At 46.0% G+C, this 25,096-nt stretch overlaps 1 protein-coding gene and 2 long non-coding RNA genes across 3 annotated transcripts in view; all 3 read left to right on the top strand.

Moving 5' to 3' along the window:
- Positions 1-17,856, top strand: part of LOC127914921 (neuropilin-2-like) — a 403,275-nt gene extending 385,419 nt beyond the window's left edge. The window contains exons 17-18 of the mRNA XM_052492709.1: positions 10,005-10,067; positions 17,231-17,856. Of these exons, the coding sequence (XP_052348669.1) occupies positions 10,005-10,067; positions 17,231-17,535 (368 nt within the window). The 3' untranslated portion in view covers positions 17,536-17,856. The remainder of the gene's footprint in view (positions 1-10,004; positions 10,068-17,230) is intronic.
- Positions 5,196-8,603, top strand: LOC127914923 (uncharacterized). Its single transcript, XR_008089429.1, has 3 exons — positions 5,196-7,801; positions 7,854-8,301; positions 8,390-8,603. It is a non-coding gene; the product is annotated as an uncharacterized LOC127914923 (long non-coding RNA).
- Positions 17,857-19,979: 2,123 nt separating the features above from the next.
- Positions 19,980-21,950, top strand: LOC127914920 (uncharacterized). The gene is made up of 2 exons (XR_008089404.1): positions 19,980-20,069; positions 20,349-21,950. It is a non-coding gene; the product is annotated as an uncharacterized LOC127914920 (long non-coding RNA).
- Positions 21,951-25,096: the final 3,146 nt, after the last annotated feature.

Genomic DNA, 25,096 nt, shown 5'->3' with positions numbered 1-25,096 from the left:
CTACCATGTTGTTGTCTACCATGTTGTTGTCTCCTCTCTACCATGTTGTTGTCTCCTCTCTACCATGTTGTTGTCTCCTCTCTACCATGTTGTTGTCTCCTCTCTACCATGTTGTTGTCTCCTCTCTACCATGTTGTTGTCTCCTCTCTACCATGTTGTTGTCTCTACCCTCTCTACCATGTTGTTGTCTCCTCTCTACCATGTTGTTGTCTCCTCTCTACCATGTTGTTGTCTCCTCTCTACCATGTTGTTGTCTCCTCTCTACCATGTTGTCTCCTCTCTACCATCTACCATGTTGTCTACCATGTTGTTGTCTCCCTCTACCATGTTGTTGTCTCCTCTCTCTACCATGTTGTTCCTCTCTACCATGTTGTTGTCCTCTCTACCATGTTGTTGTCTCCTCTCTACCATGTTGTTGTCTCCTCTCTACCATGTTGTTGTCTCCTCTCTACCATGTTGTCTACCATGTTGTTGTCTCCTCTCTACCATGTTGTTGTCTCCTCTCTACCATGTTGTTGTCTCCTCTCTACCATGTTGTTGTTGTTGTCTCCTCTCTACCATGTTGTTGTCTCCTCTACCATGTTGTTGTCTCCTCTCTACCATGTTGTTGTCTCCTCTCTACCATGTTGTTGTCTCCTCTCTACCATGTTGTTGTCTCCTCTACCATGTTGTTGTCTCCTCTCTACCATGTTGTCTCCTCTCTACCATGTTGTTGTTGTTGTCTCCTCTCTACCATGTTGTTGTCTCCTCTCTACCATGTTGTTGTCTCCTCTCTACCATGTTGTTGTCTCCTCTCTACCATGTTGTTGTCTCCTCTCTACCATGTTGTTGTCTCCTCTCTACCATGTTGTTGTCTCCTCTCTACCATGTTGTTGTCTACCATGTTGTTGTCTCCTCTCTACCATGTTGTTGTCTCCTCTCTACCATGTTGTTGTCTCCTCTCTACCATGTTGTTGTCTCCTCTCTACCATGTTGTTGTCTCCTCTCTACCATGTTGTTGTCTCCTCTCTACCATGTTGTTGTCTCCTCTCTACCATGTTGTTGTACCATGTTGTTGTCTCCTCTACCATGTTGTTGTCTCCTCTCTACCATGTTGTTGTCTCCTCTCTACCATGTTGTTGTCTCCTCTACCATGTTGTTGTCTCCTCTCTACCATGTTGTTGTCTCCTCTCTACCATGTTGTTGTCTACCATGTTGTTGTCTCTACCATGTTGTTGTCTCCTCTCTACCATGTTGTTGTCTCCTCTCTACCATGTTGTTGTCTCCTCTCTACCATGTTGTTGTCTCCTCTCTACCATGTTGTTGTCTCCTCTACCATGTTGTCTCCTCTCTACCATGTTGTTGTCTCCTCTCTACCATGTTGTTGTCTCCATGTTCTCCTCTACCATGTTGTTGTCTCCTCTCTACCATGTTGTTGTCTCCCTCTACCATGTTGTTGTCTCCTCTCTACCATGTTGTTGTCTCCTCTCTACCATGTTGTTGTCTCCTGTCTACCATGTTGTTGTCTCCTCTCTACCATGTTGTTGTCTCCTCTCTACCATGTTGTTGTCTCCTCTCTACCATGTTGTTGTCTCCTCTCTACCATGTTGTTGTCTCCTCTCTACCATGTTGTTGTCTCCTCTCTACCTCCTCTCTACCATGTTGTTGTCTCCTCTCTTGTGTTGTCTCCTCTCTACCATGTTGTTGTCTCCTCTCTACCATGTTGTCTCCTCTCTACCATGTTGTTGTCTCCTCTCTACCATGTTGTTGTCTCTACCATGTTGTTGTCTCCTCCTCTACCATGTTGTTGTCTACCATGTTGTTGTCTCCTCTACCATGTTGTTGTCTCCTCTCTACCATGTTGTTGTCTCCTCTCTACCATGTTGTTGTCTCCTCTCTACCATGTTGTTGTCTCCTCTCTACCATGTTGTTGTCTCCTCTCTACCATGTTGTTGTCTCCTCTCTACCATGTTGTTGTCTCCTCTCTACCATGTTGTTGTCTCCTCTCTACCATGTTGTTGTCTCCTCTCTACCATGTTGTTGTCTCCTCTCTACCATGTTGTTGTCTCCTCTCTACCATGTTGTTGTCTCCTCTCTACCATGTTGTTGTCTCCTCTCTACCATGTTGTTGTCTCCTCTCTACCATGTTGTTGTCTCCCTCTACCATGTTGTTGTCTCTCTCTACCATGTTGTTGTCTCCTCTCTACCATGTTGTTGTCTCCTCTACCATGTTGTTGTCTCCTCTCTACCATGTTGTTGTCTACCCTCTCTACCATGTTGTTGTCTCCTCTCTACCATGTTGTTGTCTCCTCTCTACCATGTTGTTGTCTCCTCTCTACCATGTTGTCTCCTCTCTACCATGTTGTTGTCTCCTCTCTACCATGTTGTTGTCTCCTCTCTACCATGTTTGTCTCCTCTCTACCATGTTGTCCTCTCTACCATGTTGTCTCCTCTCTACCATGTTGTTGTCTCCTCTCTACCATGTTGTTGTCTCCTCTCTACCATGTTGTTGTCTCCTCTACCATGTTGTTGTCTCCTCTCTACCATGTTGTTGTCTCCTCTCTACCATGTTGTTGTCTCCTCTCTACCCTCTCTACCATGTTGTTGTCTCCTCTCTACCATGTTGTTGTCTCCTCTCTACCATGTTGTTGTCTCCTCTCTACCATGTTGTTGTTGTCATGTTGTCTCCTCTCTACCATGTTGTTGTCTCCTCTCTACCATGTTTGTCTCCTCTCTACCATGTTGTTGTCTCCTCTCTACCATGTTGTCTCCTCTCTACCATGTCTCCTCTCTACCATGTTGTTGTCTCCTCTCTACCATGTTGTTGTCTCCTCTCTACCATGTTGTTGTCTCCTCTCTACCATGTTGTCTCCTGTCTACCATGTTGTTGTCTCCTCTCTACCATGTTGTTGTCTCCTCTCTACCATGTTGTTGTCTCCTCTCTACCATGTTGTTGTCTCCTCTCTACCATGTTGTCTCCTGTCTACCATGTTGTCTCCTGTCTACCATGTTGTTGTCTCCTCTCTACCATGTTGTTGTCTCCTCTCTACCATGTTGTCTCCTGTCTACCATGTTGTCTCCTCTCTACCATGTTGTTGTCTCCTCTCTACCATGTTGTTGTCTCCTCTCTACCATGTTGTTGTCTCCTCTCTACCATGTTGTTGTCTCCTCTCTACCACCATGTTGTTGTCTCTCTCTACCTGTTGTCTCCTCTCTACCATGTTGTTGTCTCCTCTCTACCATGTTGTCTCCTCTCTACCATGTTGTTGTCTCCTCTCTACCATGTTGTTGTCTCCTCTCTACCATGTTGTTGTCTCCTCTCTACCATGTTGTTGTCTCCTCTCTACCATGTTGTTGTCTCCTCTCTACCATGTTGTTGTCTCCCTCTACCACTACCATGTTGTTGTCTCCTCTCTACCATGTTGTTGTCTCCTCTCTACCATGTTGTTGTCTCCTCTCTACCATGTTGTTGTCCTCTCTACCATGTTGTTGTCTCCTCTCTACCATGTTGTTGTACCATGTTGTCTCCTCTCTACCATGTTGTTGTCTCCTCTCTACCATGTTGTTGTCTCCTCTCTACCATGTTGTCTCCTCTCTTGTCTCCTCTCTACCATGTTGTTGTCTCCTCTCTACCATGTTGTTGTCTCCTCTCTACCATGTTGTTGTCTCCTCTCTACCATGTTGTTGTCTCCTCTCTACCACTCTACCATGTTGTTGTCTCCTCTCTACCATGTTGTTGTCTCCTCTCTACCATGTTGTTGTTGTCTCCTCTCTACCATGTTGTTGTCTCTACCCTCTCTACCATGTTGTTGTCTCCTCTCTACCATGTTGTTGTCTCCTCTCTACCATGTTGTTGTCTCCTCTCTACCATGTTGTTGTCTCCTCTCTACCATGTTGTTGTCTCCTCTCTACCATGTTGTTGTCTCCTCTCTACCATGTTGTTGTCTCCTCTCTACCATGTTGTTGTCTCCTCTCTACCATGTTGTTGTCTCCTCTCTACCATGTTGTTGTCTCCTCTCTACCATGTTGTTGTCTCCTCTCTACCATGTTGTTGTCTCCTCTCTACCATGTTGTCTCCTCTCTACCATGTTGTTGTCTCCTCTCTACCATGTTGTTGTCTCCTCTACCATGTTGTCTCCTCTCTACCATGTTGTCTCCTCTCTACCATGTTGTCTCCTCTACCATGTTGTCTCCTCTCTACCATGTTGTTGTCTCCTCTACCATGTTGTCTCCTCTCTACCATGTTGTTGTCTCCTCTCTACCATGTTGTTGTCTCCTCTCTACCATGTTGTCTCCTCTCTACCATGTTGTTGTCTACCATGTTGTTGTCTACCTGTCTACCATGTTGTTGTGTCTCCTCTCTACCATGTTGTTGTCTCCTCTCTACCATGTTGTTGTCTCCTCTCTACCATGTTGTTGTCTCCTCTCTACCATGTTGTTGTCTCCTCTCTACCATGTTGTTGTCTCCTCTACCATGTTGTTGTCTCCTCTCTACCATGTTGTCTCCTCTCTACCATGTTGTTGTCTCCTCTCTACCATGTTGTTGTCTCCTCTCTACCATGTTGTTGTCTCCTCTCTACCATGTTGTTGTCTCCTCTCTACCATGTTGTTGTCTACCATGTTGTTGTCTCCTCTCTACCATGTTGTTGTCTCCTCTCTACCATGTTGTTGTCTCCTCTCTACCATGTTGTTGTCTCCTCTCTACCATGTTGTCTCCTCTCTACCATGTTGTTGTCTCCTCTCTACCATGTTGTTGTCTCCTCTCTACCATGTTGTTGTCTCCTCTACCATGTTGTTGTCTCATGTTGTTGTCTCCTCTACCATGTTGTTGTCTACCATGTTGTTGTCTCTCTACCATGTTGTTGTCTCCTCTCTACCATGTTGTTGTCTCCTCTCTACCATGTTGTTGTCTCCTCTCTACCATGTTGTTGTCTCCTCTCTACCATGTTGTTGTCTCCTCTCTACCATGTTGTTGTCTCCTCTCTACCATGTTGTCTCCTCTCTACCATGTTGTCTCCTCTCTACCATGTTGTTGTCTCCTCTCTACCATGTTGTTGTTGTTGTCTCCTCTCTACCATGTTGTTGTCTCCTCTACCATGTTGTTGTCTCCTCTCTACCATGTTGTTGTCTCCCTCTACCATGTTGTTGTCTCCTCTCTACCATGTTGTTGTCTCCCTCTACCATGTTGTTGTCTACCCTCTCTACCATGTTGTTGTCTCCTCTCTACCATGTTGTCTCCTCTCTACCATGTTGTTGTCTCCTCTCTACCATGTTGTTGTCTCCTCTACCATGTTGTTGTCTCCTCTCTACCATGTTGTCTCCTCTCTACCATGTTGTTGTCTGCTCTCTACCATGTTGTTGTAACTGTGTTTTTGAGTTATTGAATGTACCTCTGTTTCCTATGATATATCAACAGAGTTTAATACAACAGTAAGATAGAGCTGTGATATTTTCCCAAATGGCACCCTATTCCCTATACACAGTTGTTAGGGAAAGCATTATATAGGGAAAGGGGTTTCATTTGGGACGCAGATAGTGTTAGAGAGAGCAGGGTGAAGCACCAATCACAGACACACTGATACTATTGGGAGAGCGAGAGATTTAATAGCTCAATATATCCAGAAGCCTACAAGACTTAAACAGTTGTTTTCTCACTGTTTCATTGCTTAAAGAAACATGCTATGGCTGTTTCCTGTCCGGAAAATCCATTTTGAAGCCTAGAGGACCCCATCACAGTTGTCCATTTTGGAGATGTTTATCTGAATACCACTTACAGATGTAGGATCTTAATTTGAGCCAGTTTGCTACAGCAGTAAAATAATCCTTCAGCAACAGGAAATGTGAATTATTAGGTGGATTAATGGACATTTTTGATAAGGGGGAAAAAATGTTGTTTTTTTTAATACATTTTCCATAAGAGAAAATCACGTCTGAAAAAAAAAGTGGAAGTTACAAACTTCAGAAGATTTGAATACGTTACAGGTTTCACATTTCCTGAATAGCATGGAAGTTCTGGACGGACGGACAGAGAGAAGAACAGAGAGGCACGGAGAGAGACCACCTGGCCCAGCTCAAAATCACATAGTGTAACACACTTGTGAGAAGAAACACTCTCCATCTGTCTAACCCCATACAATAACACAGCTAAAATAATCGGGAAATGATTTTATCCATGGTATTCACAAAATGGTTAACTAGCTAGAGAGTCTAGAATCTGGGTCCCATCTCATCTTAAATACAGAATAGTTAACTAGCTAGATGGTCTAGAATCTGGGTCCCATCTCATCTGAAATACAGAATAGTTAACTAGCTAGATGGTCTAGAATCTGGGTCCCATCTCATCTGAAATACAGAACAGTTAACTAGCTAGACGGTCTAGAATCTGGGTCCCATCTCATCTTAAATACAGAACAGTTAACTAGCTAGACGGTCTAGAATCTGGGTCCCATCTCATCTGAAATACAGAACAGTTAACTAGCTAGACGGTCTAGAATCTGGGTCCCATCTCATCTGAAATACAGAACAGTTAACTAGCTAGACGGTCTAGAATCTGGGTCCCATCTCATCTTAAATACAGAATAGTTAACTAGCTAGACGGTCTAGAATCTGGGTCCCATCTCATCTTAAATACAGAACAGTTAACTAGCTAGACGGTCTAGAATCCGGGTCTCATCTCATCTGAAATAAGGTTTATATATTTTGTCTACTATTACATGATTTTGACTTCAGACTTTCCTTTGACAATATAGATATTTGTTTCTTGATTCAAATCAAAGACATTGTTATTTGTCACATGCTCTGTATACAACGGGCGTAGTCTTGACCGTGAAATGCTTGATATCGTAGAATTTGTGCTCTTATTTTGTTGCTTTTCGACTTTTCGTCCCAGCCATCTTAGCTCCCCATTGCAGCACACGGCTATGATTTATCAATCCATATTCATCTCAAAGCTTTGCTGCCTTCAGCTTCTAATCAACGACTTAAACATATCTATGTGTTCATTTATGGCCTGTCACTGGAGCAGCTTTCTTTTAGATATTATTTTTTTTTTTGCAAACTTTCGATATGGAGAGAAAATTAAATGGTTGTCACAACGCTTTTAAAATCAGCCAAGGCTGCCTGCTTCCCTTCTCTCAGATGACAGTTTGTTGAAAGCCTTTTAATAATTCTAATTAGTTAATGGATCTGATCACATTTATTAAATCTGCAGTAAGCACTTCTTTCCCGGTCACTTTGGGCTTCGTCCCAAATTGCACCCTATTTCCTCATTACGTTTGACCAGACTCCTATCGGGCCCTGGTCAAAGTAATGCACTATATAGGGAATTAGGGTGCCATTTGAGATGATGCTCATCAAAGTGAAATGATTGAGCTAAAACACTAAGAGGGGACTCAAATGGAAAGAGCCGTATAGTGCCAAGCATCCGTCCATGGCTCTGCCTGAGTAAAACTCTTTCATTCTTCTACCACTAAGTATGGAAGTAGACAGAAAAGAGTTTTAGGATATTAGGACCACTATAAGAAGATGTTAGGATGTTAGGACCCCTAAAATAAGGTGTTAGGATCCCTATAATAAGGTGTTAGGATGTTAGGACCCCTATAATAAGGTGTTAGGACCACTATAATAACATGTTAGGATGTTAGGACCCCTATAATAAAGTGTTAGGACCACTATAATAAGATGTTAGGATGTTAGGACCCCTATAATAAGATGTTAGGACCACTATAATAAGATGTTAGGATGTTAGGACCCCTATAATAAGATGTTAGGATGTTAGGACCACTATAATAAGATGTTAGGATGTTAGGACCCCTATAATAAGGTGTTAGGACCACTATAATAAGATGTTAGGATGTTAGGACCACTATAATAAGATGTTAGGATGTTAGGACCCCTATAATAAGATGTTAGGATGTTAGGACCCCTATAATAAGGTGTTAGGACCACTATAATAAGATGTTAGGATGTTAGGACCCCTATAATAAGGTGTTAGGACCACTATAATAAGATGTTAGGATGTTAGGACCCCTATAATAAGATGTTAGGATGTTAGGACCCCTATAATAAGATGTTAGGATGTTAGGACCCCTATAATAAGGTGTTAGGACCACTATAATAAGATGTTAGGATGTTAGGACCCCTATAATAAGATGTTAGGATGTTAGGACCCCTATAATAAGATGTTAGGATGTTAGGATGTTAGGACCACTATAATAAGATGTTAGGACCCCTATAATAAGGTGTTAGGATGTTAGGACCACTATAATAAGGTGTTAGGACCACTATAATAAGATGTTAGGATGTTAGGACCCCTATAATAAGGTGTTAGGACCACTATAATAAGATGTTAGGACCCCTATAATAAGGTGTTAGGACCACTATAATAAGATGTTAGGACCCCTATAATAAGATGTTAGGATGTTAGGACCCCTATAATAAGATGTTAGGATGTTAGGACCCCTATAATAAGATGTTAGGATGTTAGGATGTTAGGACCCCTATAATAAGATGTTAGGATGTTAGGATGTTAGGACCCCTATAATAAACCCTACTGCTGAGCATGGAGAGGATATAGACGTTGATTGATGAAGGTTCCACACAACATGTCCATTGATGTTTCTCTGTTTCTGTTTCTTCTTCTCACTGTTCTTATCTTATCTGTTTATTAATAGAAGATTCTAGGATGTCATAGATTCAAAGAAGAATCAAAACCCAAACTAGTAAAGTGTGTTTGGTGAAACCTTGATGTCAGAGGTCTCGTTTCTCTATCAGGGTCGTCTTACTTGGCTTCGAGGCCTCTAGAGTTTACTGTGTGCTTCCAAAATGGCACCCTACGCTAATATAGAGAATAATGTAGGATGCCATTTAAATGGTAACACAACTACAGAGAATAAGTATGTCATTTCAGACACAGCCTTTTGTTGCTTACTTTGCTAAGTCTTCTTTGTGAATGTAAGGCCTTGACCTGACTCTGTGTCTGTTTAACTGTTAACTGCATTACCCATGCTGCACCACAGTCTGTTTCAAAGACATAAGGAATTATATCTGTTGAATTTCACGGTCTTGGAAATATGACATTGTGCTATTAAAGGGATATTTTTCTTAAAATAATTGTCCTCCTGAAGTATTATCTGCTCTGGTTTGGTTCATATAAAACTCGTGTCAAGTTTGAGATGGTCAAACAAAAGTGTTTCTTGACGTGAAATAGTGTTGAATTATGCCCCTCCCATTGTGAATTATGCCCCTCCCATTGTGAATTATGCCCTCCCATTGTGAATTATGCCCCTCCCATTGTGAATGAATAGTGTTGAATTATGCCCCTCCCATTGTGAATGAATAGTGTTGAATTATGCCCTCCCATTGTGAATGAATAGTGTTGAATTATGCCCCTCCCATTGTGAATGAATAGTGTTGAATTATGCCCCTCCCATTGTGAATGAATAGTGTTGAATTATGCCCCTCCCATTGTGAATGAATAGTGTTGAATTATGCCCCTCCCATTGTGAATGAATAGTGTTGAATTATGCCCCTCCCATTGTGAATGAATAGTGTTGAATTATGCCCCTCCCATTGTTAATGAATAGTGTTGAATTATGCCCCTCCCATTGTGAATGAATAGTGTTGAATTATGCCCCTCCCATTGTGAATGAATAGTGTTGAATTATGCCCCTCCCATTGTGAATGAATAGTGTTGAATTATGCCCCTCCCATTGTGAATGAATAGTGTTGAATTATGCCCCTCCCATTGTGAATGAATAGTGTTGAATGATGCCCCTCCCATTGTGAATGAATAGTGTTGAATTATGCCCCTCCCATTGTGAATGGTCACATTACCAACTTACGTGAGAAGCGTCTCTACAAGACGCTGTCATTTTCATCACGTCGTGTCCGTGCTGCTTCATCCATTTGTAGTCATATAACTATTGGTTAACTAACTAGTTAACTAACTAGTTAACTTAACTACCAGTAGAAAGTCTGGTCCCTTTTCTCACATCAACCTGTTTCAACCTGTTTCTTTCCTTCAGATTGGAGACCTATCGACTTTGGAAATAAACCACTTTTCAACGGCAGGGAACGTGTGAACGGAGGTAAGACGTCGCTACGGCGATGCCGATCTGATCATGTGACGTAGCAGACAGTTTCTGCTGTGTTTAATTAGACTCATCCTGACGAGGTGCCAGTCATCCAAACTAACTAACATACTCTCTGTGTCCTAAATGGTACACTATTACATACACACTGCACTGACCAGGTAACAAAAAGTATTGTGACGGAATAGGATGCTATTGGGATACACATGCTGTCCTCCACCCTGAGACATTTAACATCATTTAACGAGCAGACGCTTCGTCCACCCTGATGCATTCACTTATGACGCGCTGTCCTCCACCCTGAGACGACGCGCTGTCCTCCACCCTGAGACAACACGCTGTCCTCCCTGAGACGACGCGCTGTCCTCCACCCTGAGACGACGCTCTGTCCTCCACCCTGAGACGACGCGCTGTCCTCCACCCTGAGACGACACGCTGTCCTCCACCCTGAGACGACGCGCTGTCCTCCACCCTGAGACGACGCGCTGTCCTCCACCCTGAGACGACGCTCTGTCGTCCACCCTGAACGACGCTGTCCTCCACCCTGAGACGACGCGCTGTCCTCCACCCTGAGACGACGCGCTGTCCTCCACCCTGAGACGACGCGCTGTCCTCCACCCTGAGACGACGCGCTGTCCTCCACCCTGAGACGACGCGCTGTCCTCCACCCTGAGCTGTCCTCCATCCGACGCGCTGTCCTCCACCCTGAGACGACGACGCGCTGTTTTCCACCCTTTGAAGACGCGCTGTCCTCCACCCTGAGACGACGCACTGTCCCCACCCTGAGACAACGCGCTGTCCTCCACCCCTGAGACGACGCTGTCCTCCACCCTGAGACGACACGCTGTCCTCCACCCTGAGACGACACGCTCCTCCATCCTGAGATGACGCGCTGTCCTCCACCCTGAGACGACGCGCTGTCTCCACCCTGAGACGACACGCTGTCCTCCACCCTGAGACGACACGCTGTCCTCCACCCTGAGACGACGCGCTGTCCTCCACCCTGAGACGACACGCTGTCGTCCACCCTGAGACGACGTGCTGTCCTCCACCCTGAGACGACACGCTGTCCTCCATCCTGAGATGGCGCGCTGTCCACCACCCTGAGACGACGCGCTGTCCTCCACCCTGAGACGACGCGCTGTCCTCCAGCCTGAGACGACGCGCTGTCCTCCACCCTGAGACGACGCGCTGTCCTCCACCCTGAGACGACGCGCTGTCCTCCACCCTGAGACGACACGCTGTCCTCCACCCTGAGACGACGCGCTGTCGTCAACACCCTGAGACGAGGTGCTGTCCTCCACCCTGAGACGACTGGTCCGCTGTCGTCCACCCTGAGACTTTACCGCGCTGTCCTCCACCCTGAGACGACGCGCTGTTTTCCACCCTTTGAAGACCTGCTGTCCTCCACCCTGAGACGACGCACTGTCCTCCACCCTGAGACAACGCGCTGTCCTCCACCCTGAGACGACGCGCTGTCCTCCACCCTGAGACGACGCGCTGTCCTCCACCGTGAGACGACGCGCTGTCATCCACCCTGAGACGACGCGCTGTCCTCCATCCTGAGACGACACGCTGTCGTCCACCCTGAGACGAGGTGCTGTCCTCCACCCTGAGACGACGCGCTGTCGGTGGGGGTCCACCCTGAGACTGACACGCAAAGCTGTCCTCCACCCTGAGACGAAAAAGCCTGGCAAGCTGTTTTCCACCCTTTGAAGACGCTGTCCCTCCACCCTGAGACAGACGCACTGTCCTCCACCCTGAGACAACGCGCTGTCCTCCACCCTGAGACTTAAAGGTTGAGACGCGCTGTCCTCCACCCTGAGACGACACGCTGTCCTCCACCCTGAGGCCGTAACGCGCTGTCCTCCACCCTGAGACATTTGACTGTACGCTGTCCTCCACCCTGAGACGACGCACTGTCCTCCACCCTGAGACGACACGCTGTCCTCCACCCTGAGTTACGACACGCTGTCCTCCACCCTGAGACGATGCGCTGTCCTCCACCCTGAGACGACGCAAGTAAAGTCGTCCACCCTGAGACGACACGCTGTCCTCCACCCTGAGACGACACGCTGTCCTCCACCCTGAGACGACGCGCTGTCCTCCACCCTGAGACGACGCGCTGCCGTCCACCCTGAGACGACGCGCTGTCCTCCACCCTGAGACGACGCGTTGTCCCTCTCCTGTACAGTAGACATGAACTGTCCCTGAGACAACGTCCTCTGCTGTACCTCCACCCTGAGACGACACGCTGTAGACATGAACTCCACCCTGAGACGAACACGCTGTCCTCCACCCTGAGACGACGCGCTGTCCTCCCACCCTGAGACATGACACGCTGTCCTCCCACCCTGAGACGAACACGCTGTCCTCCACCCTGAGACGACACGCTGTCCTCCACCCTGAGACGACACGCTGTCCTCCACCCTGAGACGACACGCTGTCCTCCACCCTGAGATGACACACTGTCGTCCACCCTGAGATGACATGAACGCTGTCTGTACAGACATGAAGCCAGGATGACAATTATTTAAACGTCACTGTCGAAAATCATGTTTGTCATGAAATGTTGTGTTATTAGAAGGAAACCAGATCAAAGTATGAAAACTGACTGTTGTCTTTACATTGAGGAAGTTTGATCATAAAGTTACTGGTCCCCTCCCCCGTGACATCACTCCAGCTTTAATACACCAATGGGAACATGTTATTCTCTTACCTAATTTGTTTTTAAATAAGTACTGTCCCTCGCCTTGAAACCGACATCAGAGAAGGCGTGTTTGCAAAGGGGCGTGGTTTATGTAGCTATATACTGTAGCTACTCTGAATCAATCAAATTCAATCAATCAAAGTGATTTATGAAGCCTGTTTTACATAAGCAGATGTCACAAAGTGCTTATACAGAAACCCAGCCTAAAACCCCAAACAGCAAGCAATGCAGGTGTAGAAGCACAGTGGCTAGGAAAAACTCCCTAGAAAGGCCAGAACCAAGGAAGAAACCTGTACAGAGAGGAACCAGGCTATGAGGAACAACTCCCTGGAAAGGAAGAAACCTAGAGAGGAACCAGACTATGAGGAAAAACTCCCTGGAAAGAAGAAACCTAGAGACATGAACCAGGCTATGAGGGAAAACTCCCCCTAGAAAGGCCAAAACCAAGGAAGAAACCGAGAGAGGAACCAGGCTATGAGGGAAAACTCCCCTAGAAAGGCCAAAACCTAGGAAGAAACCTAGAGAGGAACCAGGAACTGTCCTTGGGTTTCTGTACTATGAATGAGGGACAAACTCCCTAGACATGAAGGCCAAAACATGAAGAAGACAAACCTAGAGAGGAACCAGGCTATGAGGGAAAACTACCTAGAAAGGACCAAACCTAGGAAGAAACCTGTACAGAGAGAGGAACCAGGCTATGAAGGGTGGCCAGTCCTCTTCTGGCTGTGCCGGTTTCCTGTGGAGATTATAACAGAACATGGCCAAGATGTTCAAATGTCGATGACCAGCAGGGTCAAATAATAATCACAGTGGTTGTACAAAATGGGTGCAACAGGTCAGCACCTCAGAGTAAATGTCAGTTGGCTTTTCATAGCCGATCATTCATAGGAGAATTAACACCAGATATAACAGACTGACACTAGCACTGTCCCCGGTACCTAGACTATTGCAGCATAGATACTGGAGACTGAGACCGGGTGGGGGGTCAGGAGACACTGTGGTCGAAGTCCGACGTACATAGACATGAACCCCGGACAGGGCCAACCAGGCAGGATATAACCACCCTTACTTTGACAAACTGTCCCTCTGCACAGCCCCCACACCAGTAGAGTAGGGATATCTTCAAACCACCGACTTACTACCCTGACACAAGGCCCACAAAGATCTCCCCCAACTCACAAGCCAAAGGAGGCGCAAAACCAGACAGTACAAAAAAGCCTGGCAAGATGTGATTGCACCCCTCCTAGGGACGGCATGGAAGAGCACTAGCAAGCCAGCCCCTGTAATAGGGTTAGAGGCATAGAATCCCAGTGGACAGAAGGGAACCGGCCAGGCAGAGACAGCAAGGGCGGTTCTGTTGCTCCAGAGCATGAACTTTCCGTTCACCTTCCCACTCCTGCGCCAGACTACACTCAATCATATGACCCACTGAAGAGACGAGTCTTCAGTAAAGACTTAAAGGTTAAGACATGAGTCTGCGTCTCTGACATGGGTAGGCAGTCCCCGTTCCATAAAAATGGAGCTCTATAGGAGAAAGCCCTGCCTCCAGCTGTTTGCTTAGAAATTGTAGGGACAATATGGAGGCCTGCGTCTTGTGACCGTAGCGTACGTGTAGGTAGGACCAAATCAGAGAGATAGGTAGGAGCAATGCTTTGTATGTTAGCAGTAAAACATACTCTATGCTGGTGCAACATTTGACTGTACTGTAGAGTGTCCTTAAAAATATACTTAAATGTTGACCGTATTCATCTATCAGCTTGAGCTGATTGTACTGCAACTCTGCATTCAAGTTGCTTGACATAGTCGTTTCAAAGAGCTGTCAGTCAAGGCGATCTCATGAATATAAGCTCCCCGCCCACTCAGCCTGTATTTTCAAACTTCCTGGTAGTTAGCCATGAGAGACAGGAAGCTCTTTTTTTTTATGACAGCTACTTCAATCTGTTCTTCATTGAATTATATAAATGTTAAATAAAACAATACAAGTAAAGTCATTATGTCCCTCTGTTTCCTGTACAGTAGACATGAACTGTCCCTCTGTTTCCTGTACAGTAGACATGAACTGTCCCTCTGTTTCCTGTACAGTAGACATGAACTGTCTCTCTGTTTCCTGTACAGTAGACATGAACTGTCTCTCTGTTTCCTGTACAGTAGACATGAACTGTCCCTCTGTTTCCTGTACAGTAGACAGAACTGTCCCTCTGTTTCCTGTACAGTAGACATGAACTGTCTCTCTGTTTCCTGTACAGTAGACAGAACTGTCCCTCTGTTTCCTGTACAGTAGACATGAACTGTCCCTCTGTTTCCTGTACAGTAGACATGAACTGTCCCTCTGTTTCCTGTACAGTAGACATGAACTGTCCCTCTGTTTCCTGTACAGTAGACATGAACTGTCTCTCTGTTTCCTGTACAGTAGACATGAACTGTCCCTCTGTTTCCTGTACAGTAGACATGAACTGTCCCTCTGTTTCCTGTACAGTAGACATGAACTGTCCCTCTGTTTCCTGTACAGTAGACAAGAACTGTCCCTCTGTTTCCTGTACAGTAGACATGAACTGTCTCTCTGTTTCCTGTACAGTAGACAAGAACTGTCCTCTGTTTCCTGTACAGTAGACATGAACTGTCCCTCTGTTTCCTGTACAGTAGACATGAACTGTCCCTCTGTTTCCTGTACAGTAGACATGAACTGTCCCTCTGTTTCCTGTACAGTAGACATGAACTGTCTCTCTGTTTCCTGTACAGTAGACATGAACTGTCCCTCTGTTTCCTGTACAGTAGACATGAACTGTCCCTCTGTTTCCTGTACAGTAGACATGAACTGTCCCTCTGTTTCCTGTACAGTAGACATGAACTGTCCCTCTGTTTCCTGTACAGTAGACATGAACTGTCCCTCTGTTTCCTGTACAGTAGACATGAACTGTCCCTCTGTTTCCTGTACAGTAGACATGAACTGTCCCTCTGTTTCCTGTACAGTAGACATGAACTGTCCTCTGTTTCCTGTACAGTAGACATGAACTGTCCCTCTGTTTCCTGTACAGTAGACATGAACTGTCCCTCTGTTTCCTGTACAGTAGACATTAACTGTCCCTCTGTTTCCTGTACAGTAGACATGAACTGTCCCTCTGTTTCCTGTACAGTAGACATGAACTGTCCCTCTGTTTCCTGTACAGTAGACATTAACTGTCTCTCTGTTTCCTGTACAGTAGACATGAACTGTCCCTCTGTTTCCTGTACAGTAGACATTAACTGTCCTCTGTTTCCTGTACAGTAGACATGAACTGTCCCTCTGTTTCCTGTACAGTAGACATGAACTGTCCCTCTGTTTCCTGTACAGTAGACATGAACTGTCCTTGGGTTTCCTGTACAGTAGACATGAACTGTCCCTCTGTTTCCTGTACAGTAGACATGAACTGTCCCTCTGTTTCCTGTACAGTAGACATGAACTGTCCCTCTGTTTCCTGTACAGTAGAGTACTTTTCATATTAACTCTCCTTCGGTTTCCTGTACAGTAGAGTACTTTTCAGTACAGGTGCATCAAAGCTGGGACCAAGAGACTGAAAAACAGCTTCTATCTCAAGATTCTCAGACTGTTAAACAGCCATCACTAACATTGAGAGGCTGCTATTGTGCATTACTCATCGCATATGTATATACTGTATTTTAAACCATCTATTGTATCTTGCCGCTCGGTCATCGCTCATCCATATATTTAAATGTACATATTCTCTTTCACTCCTTTGGATTTAGTATCTAATCTATTAGGTAGTTGTTGGGGAATTGTTAGATATTACTGTGACTGTCAGAACTAGAAGCACAAGCATTTCGCTACACTCGCATTAACATCTGCTGACCATGTGACCATTAACATCTGCTAACCATGTGACCAATAACATCCGCTAACCATGTGACCAATAACATCTGCTAACCATGTGACCAATAACATCTGCTAACCATGGGACCAATAACATCTGCTAACCATGGGACCAATAACCATCCGCTAACCATGTGACCAATAACATCTGCTAACCATGGGACCAATAACATCTGCTAACCATGTGACCAATAACATCCGCTAACCATGTGACCATTAACATCCGCTAACCATGTGACCAATAACATCTGCTAACCATGTGACCAATAACATCCGCTAACCATGTGACCAATAACATCTGCTAACCATGGGACCAATAACATCTGCCAACCATGTGACCAATAACATCTGCTAACCATGGGACAAATAACATCTGCTAACCATGTGACCAATAACATCTGCTAACCATGTGACCAATAACATCTGCTAACCATGTGACCAATAACATCTGCTAACCATGTGACCAATAACATGTTATTTGATTTGATATGATCTGTCCTTGTGTGTCCTGTACAGTACAGTACTTTTCATATGAACTGCCTAGGTGTCAAAGGGTCTTCTGATGTTGTCTCCTATGTTCAGGTTTCCCGTTCCCAGAGTGGAGTACCCCCGGCCCGTCCATGGACCCCCCTGTGACACATGTCTCCGAGAAGGACAACTCGTGGCTGTACACCCTGGATCCTATCCTGGTCACCATCATCGTCATGTCTTCCCTGGGCGTACTGCTGGGGGCGGTGTGTGGCGGCCTGCTGCTCTACTGCACCTGCTACTACAGCGGCCTGTCGTCACGGAGCTCCACCACATTGGAGGACTACAACTTTGAGCTGTACGACGGGATCAAACACAAGGTGAAGATCAACCAGCAACGCTGCTGCTCCGAGGCCTAGGACGCTTTCCTCCACCGGAAGGCCTAGTCCTTCAAACCCTTGGGCTGTTCCAACCCAAAGACATGCTTAATGCTTGATGACACCGACATACAGACAGATACACCCGCTAGACCCTACCCCCCCCACCCCTCGGGGGTCTCTTCTCTGCCTGCAGGAGAGGCCCTGATCAATCAAAACTTGGGAATGAACCACACTTACCTGCCATGATGCCACACGTACTGACCAGTGGACCACAGTGGTCTGGGCTTGGAACTGAACACTTTCTGTCAGTCCTGGCTTGGCCCTGAACTCCTACTGTCAGTCTGGACTTGAACCTGAACTCCTACTGTCAGTCTGGGCTTGGACTCAAACTCCTACTGTCAATCTGGACTTGAACCTGAACTCCTACTGTCAGTCTGGGCTTGGACTCAAACTCCTACTGTCAATCTGGACTTGAACCTGAACTCCTACTGTCAGTCTGGGCTTGGACTCAAACTCCTACTGTCAATCTGGACTTGAACCTGAACTCCTACTGTCAGTCTGGGCTTGGACTCAAACTCCTACTGTCAATCTGGACTTGAACCTGAACTCCTACTGTCAGTCTGGGCTTGGACTCAAACTCCTACTGTCAATCTGGACTTGAACCTGAACTCCTACTGTCAGTCTGGGCTTGGACTCAAACTCCTCACTGTCAATCTGGACTTGAACCTGACAACTCCTACTGTCAGTCTGGGCTTGGACTCAAACTCCTACTCAGTCAGTCTGGGCTTGGTCCATCCTGATCTCCTACTGTCAGTCTGGGCTTGGACTGAACAAACTCCTACTGTCAGTCTGGGCTTGGACCTGATCTCCTACTGTCCGTCTGGGCTTGGCCTCAAACTCCTACTGTCAGTCTGGGCTTGGACCTGAACTCCTACTGTCCGTCTGGGCTTGGACTCAAACTCCAACTGTCAGTCTGGGCTTGGACCTGAACTCCTTATGTCAGTCTGGGCTTGGACCTGATCTCCTACTGTCAGTCTGGGCTTGGACTCAAACTCCCACTGTCAGTCTGGGCTTGGACTCAAACTCCCACTGTCAGTCTGGGCTTGGACCTGAACTCCTACTGTCAGTCTGGGCTTGGACCTGATCTCCTACTGTCAGTCTGGGCTTGGAGCTGATCTCCTTCTGTCAGTCTGGGCTTGGACCTGATCTCCTACTGTCAGTCTGGGCTTGGACTCAAACTCCTACTGCCAGTCTGGGCTCGAACCTGATCTCCTACTGTCAGTCTGGTCTTGGGGACTCAAACCCCCACTGTCAGTCTGGGCTTGGACCTGATCTCCTACTGACAGTCTGGGCTTGGACCTGATCTCCTACTGTCAGTCTGGACTTGGACCTGATCTCCTACTGTCAGTCTGGGCTTGGACTCAAACTCCCGATGTCAGTCTGGGCTTGGACTCAAACCCCCACTGTCAGTCTGGGCTTGGACCTGATCTCCTACTGACAGTCTGGGCTTGGACCTGATCTCCTACTGTCAGTCTGGACTTGGACCTGATCTCCTACTGTTAGTCTGGGCTTGGACCTGATCTCCTACTGTCAATCTCGGCAGTCAGAGCTGTTCTGCTGCCAGTGGACCATTCAGTGGACCATTCAGTGGACCATTCAGTGGGTGCTGAACGATATCAAAACATATCAATCGAATGCCTATCCCCAAAAAAAGATTTAAATTAAATTAAACTAGATTTGTAAAGAATTAAGAAAATATTTTGTTTTTGGTTATGATTGAAGTTAGATAATGAGTTGCATTAGGACAGTTTTAGAATGTTGATTCCAGCTCGTCTCGGCCTGCGTTATGTTTAAAACAGTGTCATAGACTTTCGTGGACAGTTTTCAGTTCAGTTTTAGGATCTTATTAGGATCAGCTTCAGTTTTATCGCCCAATAGACATCTCTTGTTCTCGTGCCTTTTTTCTTCTTTTTTTTTACATTAATTTAGTGTCAACAGTCAACCACCACCTTCAGTTCAGCTTGTCTGTTATGGTATTTGATGTGTCGTTGTTGCAGGCTGCTTCCCGTCTGTAATAGAAGAAGAGAATGGCGAAGAAAGAAGAATCATTTTATCTAAAGACCTGACACATAACGGTCGTTAAGTTGCGTTCCTCAAGAAGAAGTATTAGGATTTTTTATTTTTTTTGTATTTTGATTTCTGACTGTCTGATGATCTATATCACATGGTGTGACGCTCTGTGAAACATTATTATTTTATTTATGTTGTTGCAACCTATGGATTGCAGAGACAGAGAGAGGGGGAGACAGAGAGAGGGGGAGACAGAGAGAGGGAGAGACAGAGAGAGAGAGAGATAGAGAGAGGGGGAGACAGAGAGAGGGGGAGACAGAGAGAGGGGGGGACAGAGATGTAGTTTACAAAGAGAGGAGGGAGACAGAGAGAGGAGGGAGACAGAGAGAGAGGAGGGAGACAGAGAGAGGAGGGAGACAGAGTTTACAAAGAGAGGAGGGAGACAGAGAGAGGAGGGAGACAGAGAGAGAGGAGGGAGACAGAGAGAGGAGGGAGACAGAGATGTAGTTTACAGAGAGAGGAGGGAGACAGAGAGAGGAGGGAGACAGAGAGAGGAGGGAGACAGAGAGAGGATGGAGGAGATAGAGAGAGAGGAGAGACAGAGAGAGAGATGGAGACAGAGAGAGATCACAGGGGGAGACAGAGAGAGGGGGAGACAGAGATACAGATCACAGGGGGGACAGAGATGATCACAGGGTTGGACAAGATATAGAGGATGGAGACAGAGATAGAGGAGGGAGACAGAGAGAGGAGGGAGACAGAGAGAGGAGGGAGACAGAGAGAGGAGGGAGATAGAGATAGTTCACAGGGATCATGGAGACAGAGAGATATAGATCACAGGGATCATGGAGACAGAGAGATATAGATCACAGGGATCATGGAGACAGAGAGATATAGATCACAGGGATCATGGAGACAGAGAGATACAGATCACAGGGATCATGGAGACAGAGAGATATAGATCACAGGGATCATGGAGACAGAGAGATATAGATCACAGGGATCATGGAGACAGAGAGATATAGATCACAGGGATCATGGAGACAGAGAGATATAGATCACAGGGATCATGGAGACAGAGAGATATAGTTCACAGGGATCATGGAGACAGAGAGATATAGATCACAGGGATCATGGAGACAGAGAGATATAGATCACAGGGATCATGGAGACAGAGAGATATAGATCACAGGGATCATGGAGACAGAGAGATATAGATCACAGGGATCATGGAGTGTCATTCAAGACAAAAACGAATGGAGAGACTCCTTTAACTCCATCCCTCCATCCCTGGAGAAGAAAGAGCTCAAACGAAACAAAGGAGGAAGGACTATAGGAGATGGATAAAAAGCCAATCCACTTTCTTGGACACACAATCCAGCCCTAAGCTACGTGTTATTGGAGGAGAGCCATGTGTGGAGAAGCTAGTGCCACATCTATCCAGGAGTAGAGAGACAGTACAACCGCTTGGGTCTTGGATAAATAGACCTCATGCTACTTTCTACATTTCTGCTTTTCTTTGGTTTCGCCCAACTGTTCTGTTTTATGTTCCATGAAAAAGGTTAACTGTAACCTGAGACAGATTTTTGTGTTTTTGAAGTCAATCTGGGTTGAGTTTTAGAATTGGTTGTGCCTGGAGCAAAACGAAAAGAGAGTGGGGTGGAGGGATGACTGGATGGAGGATGAAGGGGTAGAGGTGGTGAACTCTGACTTTGACTCTCCAAGTGCCTTGGAGCTCTCTCTCTAGGCCTGATTGAACTGGGAGCTGAGACATAGGCTGTGGCCCTAATGGCACCCTATTCCCTATGTAGCACACTATCAGGCTCTGGTCACAAGTACTGCACTACTATAGGGAATAGGGCTCTGGTCTATAGTAGTGTACTATATAGGGAATAGGGCTCTGGTCTATAGTAATGCACTGTATAGGGAATAGGGCTCTGGTCTAAAGTAGTGCACTATATAGGGAATAGGGTTTGGGACTGGGCCATAGTATTACCTCTCCTGTCTGTGAGAGAGAACCACTCTCTCAAACCAACCACATGGTTGTCACTAGTTACCACAGCCACAAAGTCAAAATGGACTATATCGCAAAAATTATTAATTTAAGGTTGTGTATGAGGTTGTCATTGTGGTTAAGGTTATAGCTAAGGTTTTAAAATAGAATTGAATCGGATCACCCATACGTAGAATGTATGCACACATGACTGTAAGTCGCTTTGGATAAAAGCGTCTGCTAAATGGCATATATTATTATTATTATTATCATTTGTAGAAATATCAATAATGTCCACTTTGTGGCTGTGTTAACTAGACAGATTACTGTTTGTAGACTTTGTGTACAGAAACATGATTTTGTTCTTATTTAATAAAGGCTGAATAACGTGGGTAGTGTTTGTTATTATGGCTGCACACACACACACACACACACACACACGCACACACACACACACACACACACACACACACACACACACACACACACACACACACACACACACACACACACACACACACACGCACACACACACACGCACACGCACACGCACACGCACACACACACACACACACACACACACACACACACACACACACTTGCCCGAAGCACGCTGTGACCGTGAAAAAAAGTAGGCCCATAATGAAGCCTGAATTTCAGGTGTTTTTGAATGACAGCGAGGGAACCGAATCACAATTCAAAACACTCTCAGATCCTCCCGATCTGCCTAACCTTGACCGTGTGGCATTAACCCTTAACAGTGAAAACAGGGTGTCTAACAGATTACAATGACATCTCTTCCCATAGGAATACATTGCCTGTTCCTCTAAATTCAACCTGAAGCCTATGTGGGTTATGAATGCCTTATGAACCTGTCTTCAATGACAGTCCATCAGGCCACTATGCGGTCTACCTGTGTCGATTCTAAGCTTCCTAGATAAACCGGAAGTGGGTAAATTCACCCTAAAGATGTTTTTCCATACCCAACCTGCAGTTTGTGATTAACATTCAACCCTGTGTAAATTCTGTAACGTAAAGACTTTAAACTCAGGATTCTGCAAAAGCCTCCCCAGTGAGGATATGTGTTTACTCTTAGCTTCCTGTGCCAACCGGAAGTGCCTTGAATTTGGGTCGTAGGGGCTGTCGGGGCTGTTTAGAAGGGTTAAAAAAGTCACATCTTTCCAAAGCAACCCTCATGAAAATGTGTCATTTCTCTCATCAGATTTCCAAGAAAAGTCCCCACACACACACATAATCAAATCAAATCAAATGTATTTATATAGCCCTTCGTACATCAGCTGATATCTCAAAGTGCTGTACAGAAACCCAGCCTAAAACCCCAAACAGCAAGCAATGCAGGTGTAGAAGCACGGTGGCTAGGAAAAACTCCCTAGAAAGGCCAAAACCTAGGAAGAAACCTAGAGAGGAACCAGGCTATGTGGGGTGGCCCGTCCTCTTCTGGCTGTGCCGGGTGGAGATTATAACCGAACATGGCCAAGATGTTGAAATGTTCATAAATGACCAGCACTGTTCAGCATAACAAGGCAGAACAGTTGAACCTGGAGCAGCAGCACAGTCAGGTGGACTGGGGACAGCAAGGAGCCATCATGTCAGGTAGTCCTGGGGCATGGTCCTAGGGCTCAGGTCCTCCGAGAGAGAGAAAGAAAGAGAGAATTAGAGAGAGCATATGTGGGGTGGCCAGTCCTCTTCTGGCTGTGCCGGGTGGAGATTATAACAGAACATGGCCAAGATGTTCCAATGTTCATAAATGACCAGCATGGTCGAATAATAATAAGGCAGAACAGTTGAAACTGGAGCAGCAGCATGGCCAGGTGGACTGGGGACAGAAAGGAGTCATCATGTCAGGTAGTCCTGGGGCATGGGTCTAGGGTCTAGGGCTCAGGTCCTCCGAGACAGAGAAAGAAAGAAGAGAATTAGAGAACGCACACTTAGATTCACACAGGACACCGAATTAGGACAGGAGGGGTACTCCAGATATAACAAATTGACCCTAGCCCCGACACAAACTACTGCAGCATAAATACTGGAGGCTGAGAGAGGAGGGGTCAGGAGACACTGTGGCCCCATCCGAGGACACCCCGGACAGGGCCAAACAGGAAGGATATAACCCCACCCACTTTGCCAAAGCACAGCCCCCACACCACTAGAGGGATATCTTCAACCACCAACTTACCATCCTGAGACAAGGCTGAGTATAGCCCACAAAGATCTCCGCCATGGCACAACCCAAGGGGGGCAACCCAGACAGGATGACCACATCAGTGAATCAACCCACTCAGGTGACGCACCCCTTCCAGAGACGGCATGAGAAAGCCCCAGTAAGCCAGTGACTCAGCCCCTGTAATAGGGTTGGAGGCAGAGAATCCCAGTGGAAAGAGGGGAACCGGCCAGGCAGAGACAGCAAGGGCGGTTCGTTGCCCCAGAGCCTTTCCGTTCATCTTCACACTCCTGGGCCAGACTACACTCAATCATATGACCCACTGAAGAGATGAGTCTTCAGAAAAGACTTAAAGGTTGAGACCGAGTTTGCGTCTCTGACATGGGTAGGCAGACAATTCCATAAAAATGGAGCTCTGTAGGAGAAAGCCCTGCCTCCAGCTGTTTGCTTAGAGATTCTAGGGACAATTAGGAGGCCTGCGTCTTGTGACCGTAGCGTACGTGTAGGTATGTACGGCAGCACCAAAGCATAGAGATAGGTAGGAGCAAGCCCATGTAATGCTTTGTAGGTTAGCAGTAAAACTTTGAAATCAGCCCTTGCTTTGACAGGAAGCCAGTGTAGAGAGGCGAGCACTGGAGTAATATGATCAAATTTTTTGGTTCTAGTCAGGATTCTAGCAGCCGTATTTAGCACTAACTGAAGTTTATTTAGTGCTTTATCCGGGAGGCCGGAAAGTGGAGCATTGCAGTAGTCTAACCTGTGGTCCTACTGTATGTTAGTTACACATAGTGTAACAATGTTGAAGGTTTCGATATCTCATATCATCCTACAGGAGAACAAAAAAAATGTAATGGTATTTTGCATGAATGCTTTTTACAGTATCATGTATGAGAACAGTAATACTGGGTCACAGCCTCTCAATAGCATTAGGCCTATGTGACCGTCCACAGTTGCCATAGACCCCATCTGTACAGAGGCAGAGGACATACCATTCACAGAGACAAACTGATATCTTTCCGACAGATAAGATCTAAACCAGATCAGAACTTGTCCATGTAGACCAATTTGGGTTTCCAATCTCTCCAAAAGAATGTGGTGATCGATGGTATCAAACGCAGCACTAAGGTCTAGGAGCACGAGGACAGATGCAGAGCCTCGGTCCGATGCCATTAAAATGTAATTTACCACCTTCACAAGTGCCGTCTCAGTGCTATGATGGGGTCTAAAACCAGACTGAAGCATTTCGTATACATTGTTTGTCTTCAGGAAGGCAGTGAGTTGCTGCGCAACAGCCTTCTCTAAAAATTTGAGAGGAATGGAAGATTCGATATAGGCCGATAGTTTTTTATATTTTCTGG

Source organism: Oncorhynchus keta, chromosome 34 (assembly GCF_023373465.1).
Source record: "Oncorhynchus keta strain PuntledgeMale-10-30-2019 chromosome 34, Oket_V2, whole genome shotgun sequence".
In the NCBI taxonomy this organism is placed as follows: domain Eukaryota; kingdom Metazoa; phylum Chordata; class Actinopteri; order Salmoniformes; family Salmonidae; genus Oncorhynchus; species Oncorhynchus keta.
Note: the sequence above shows the minus strand (reverse complement) of the source record. Positions and strands in the feature narration are given on the sequence as shown.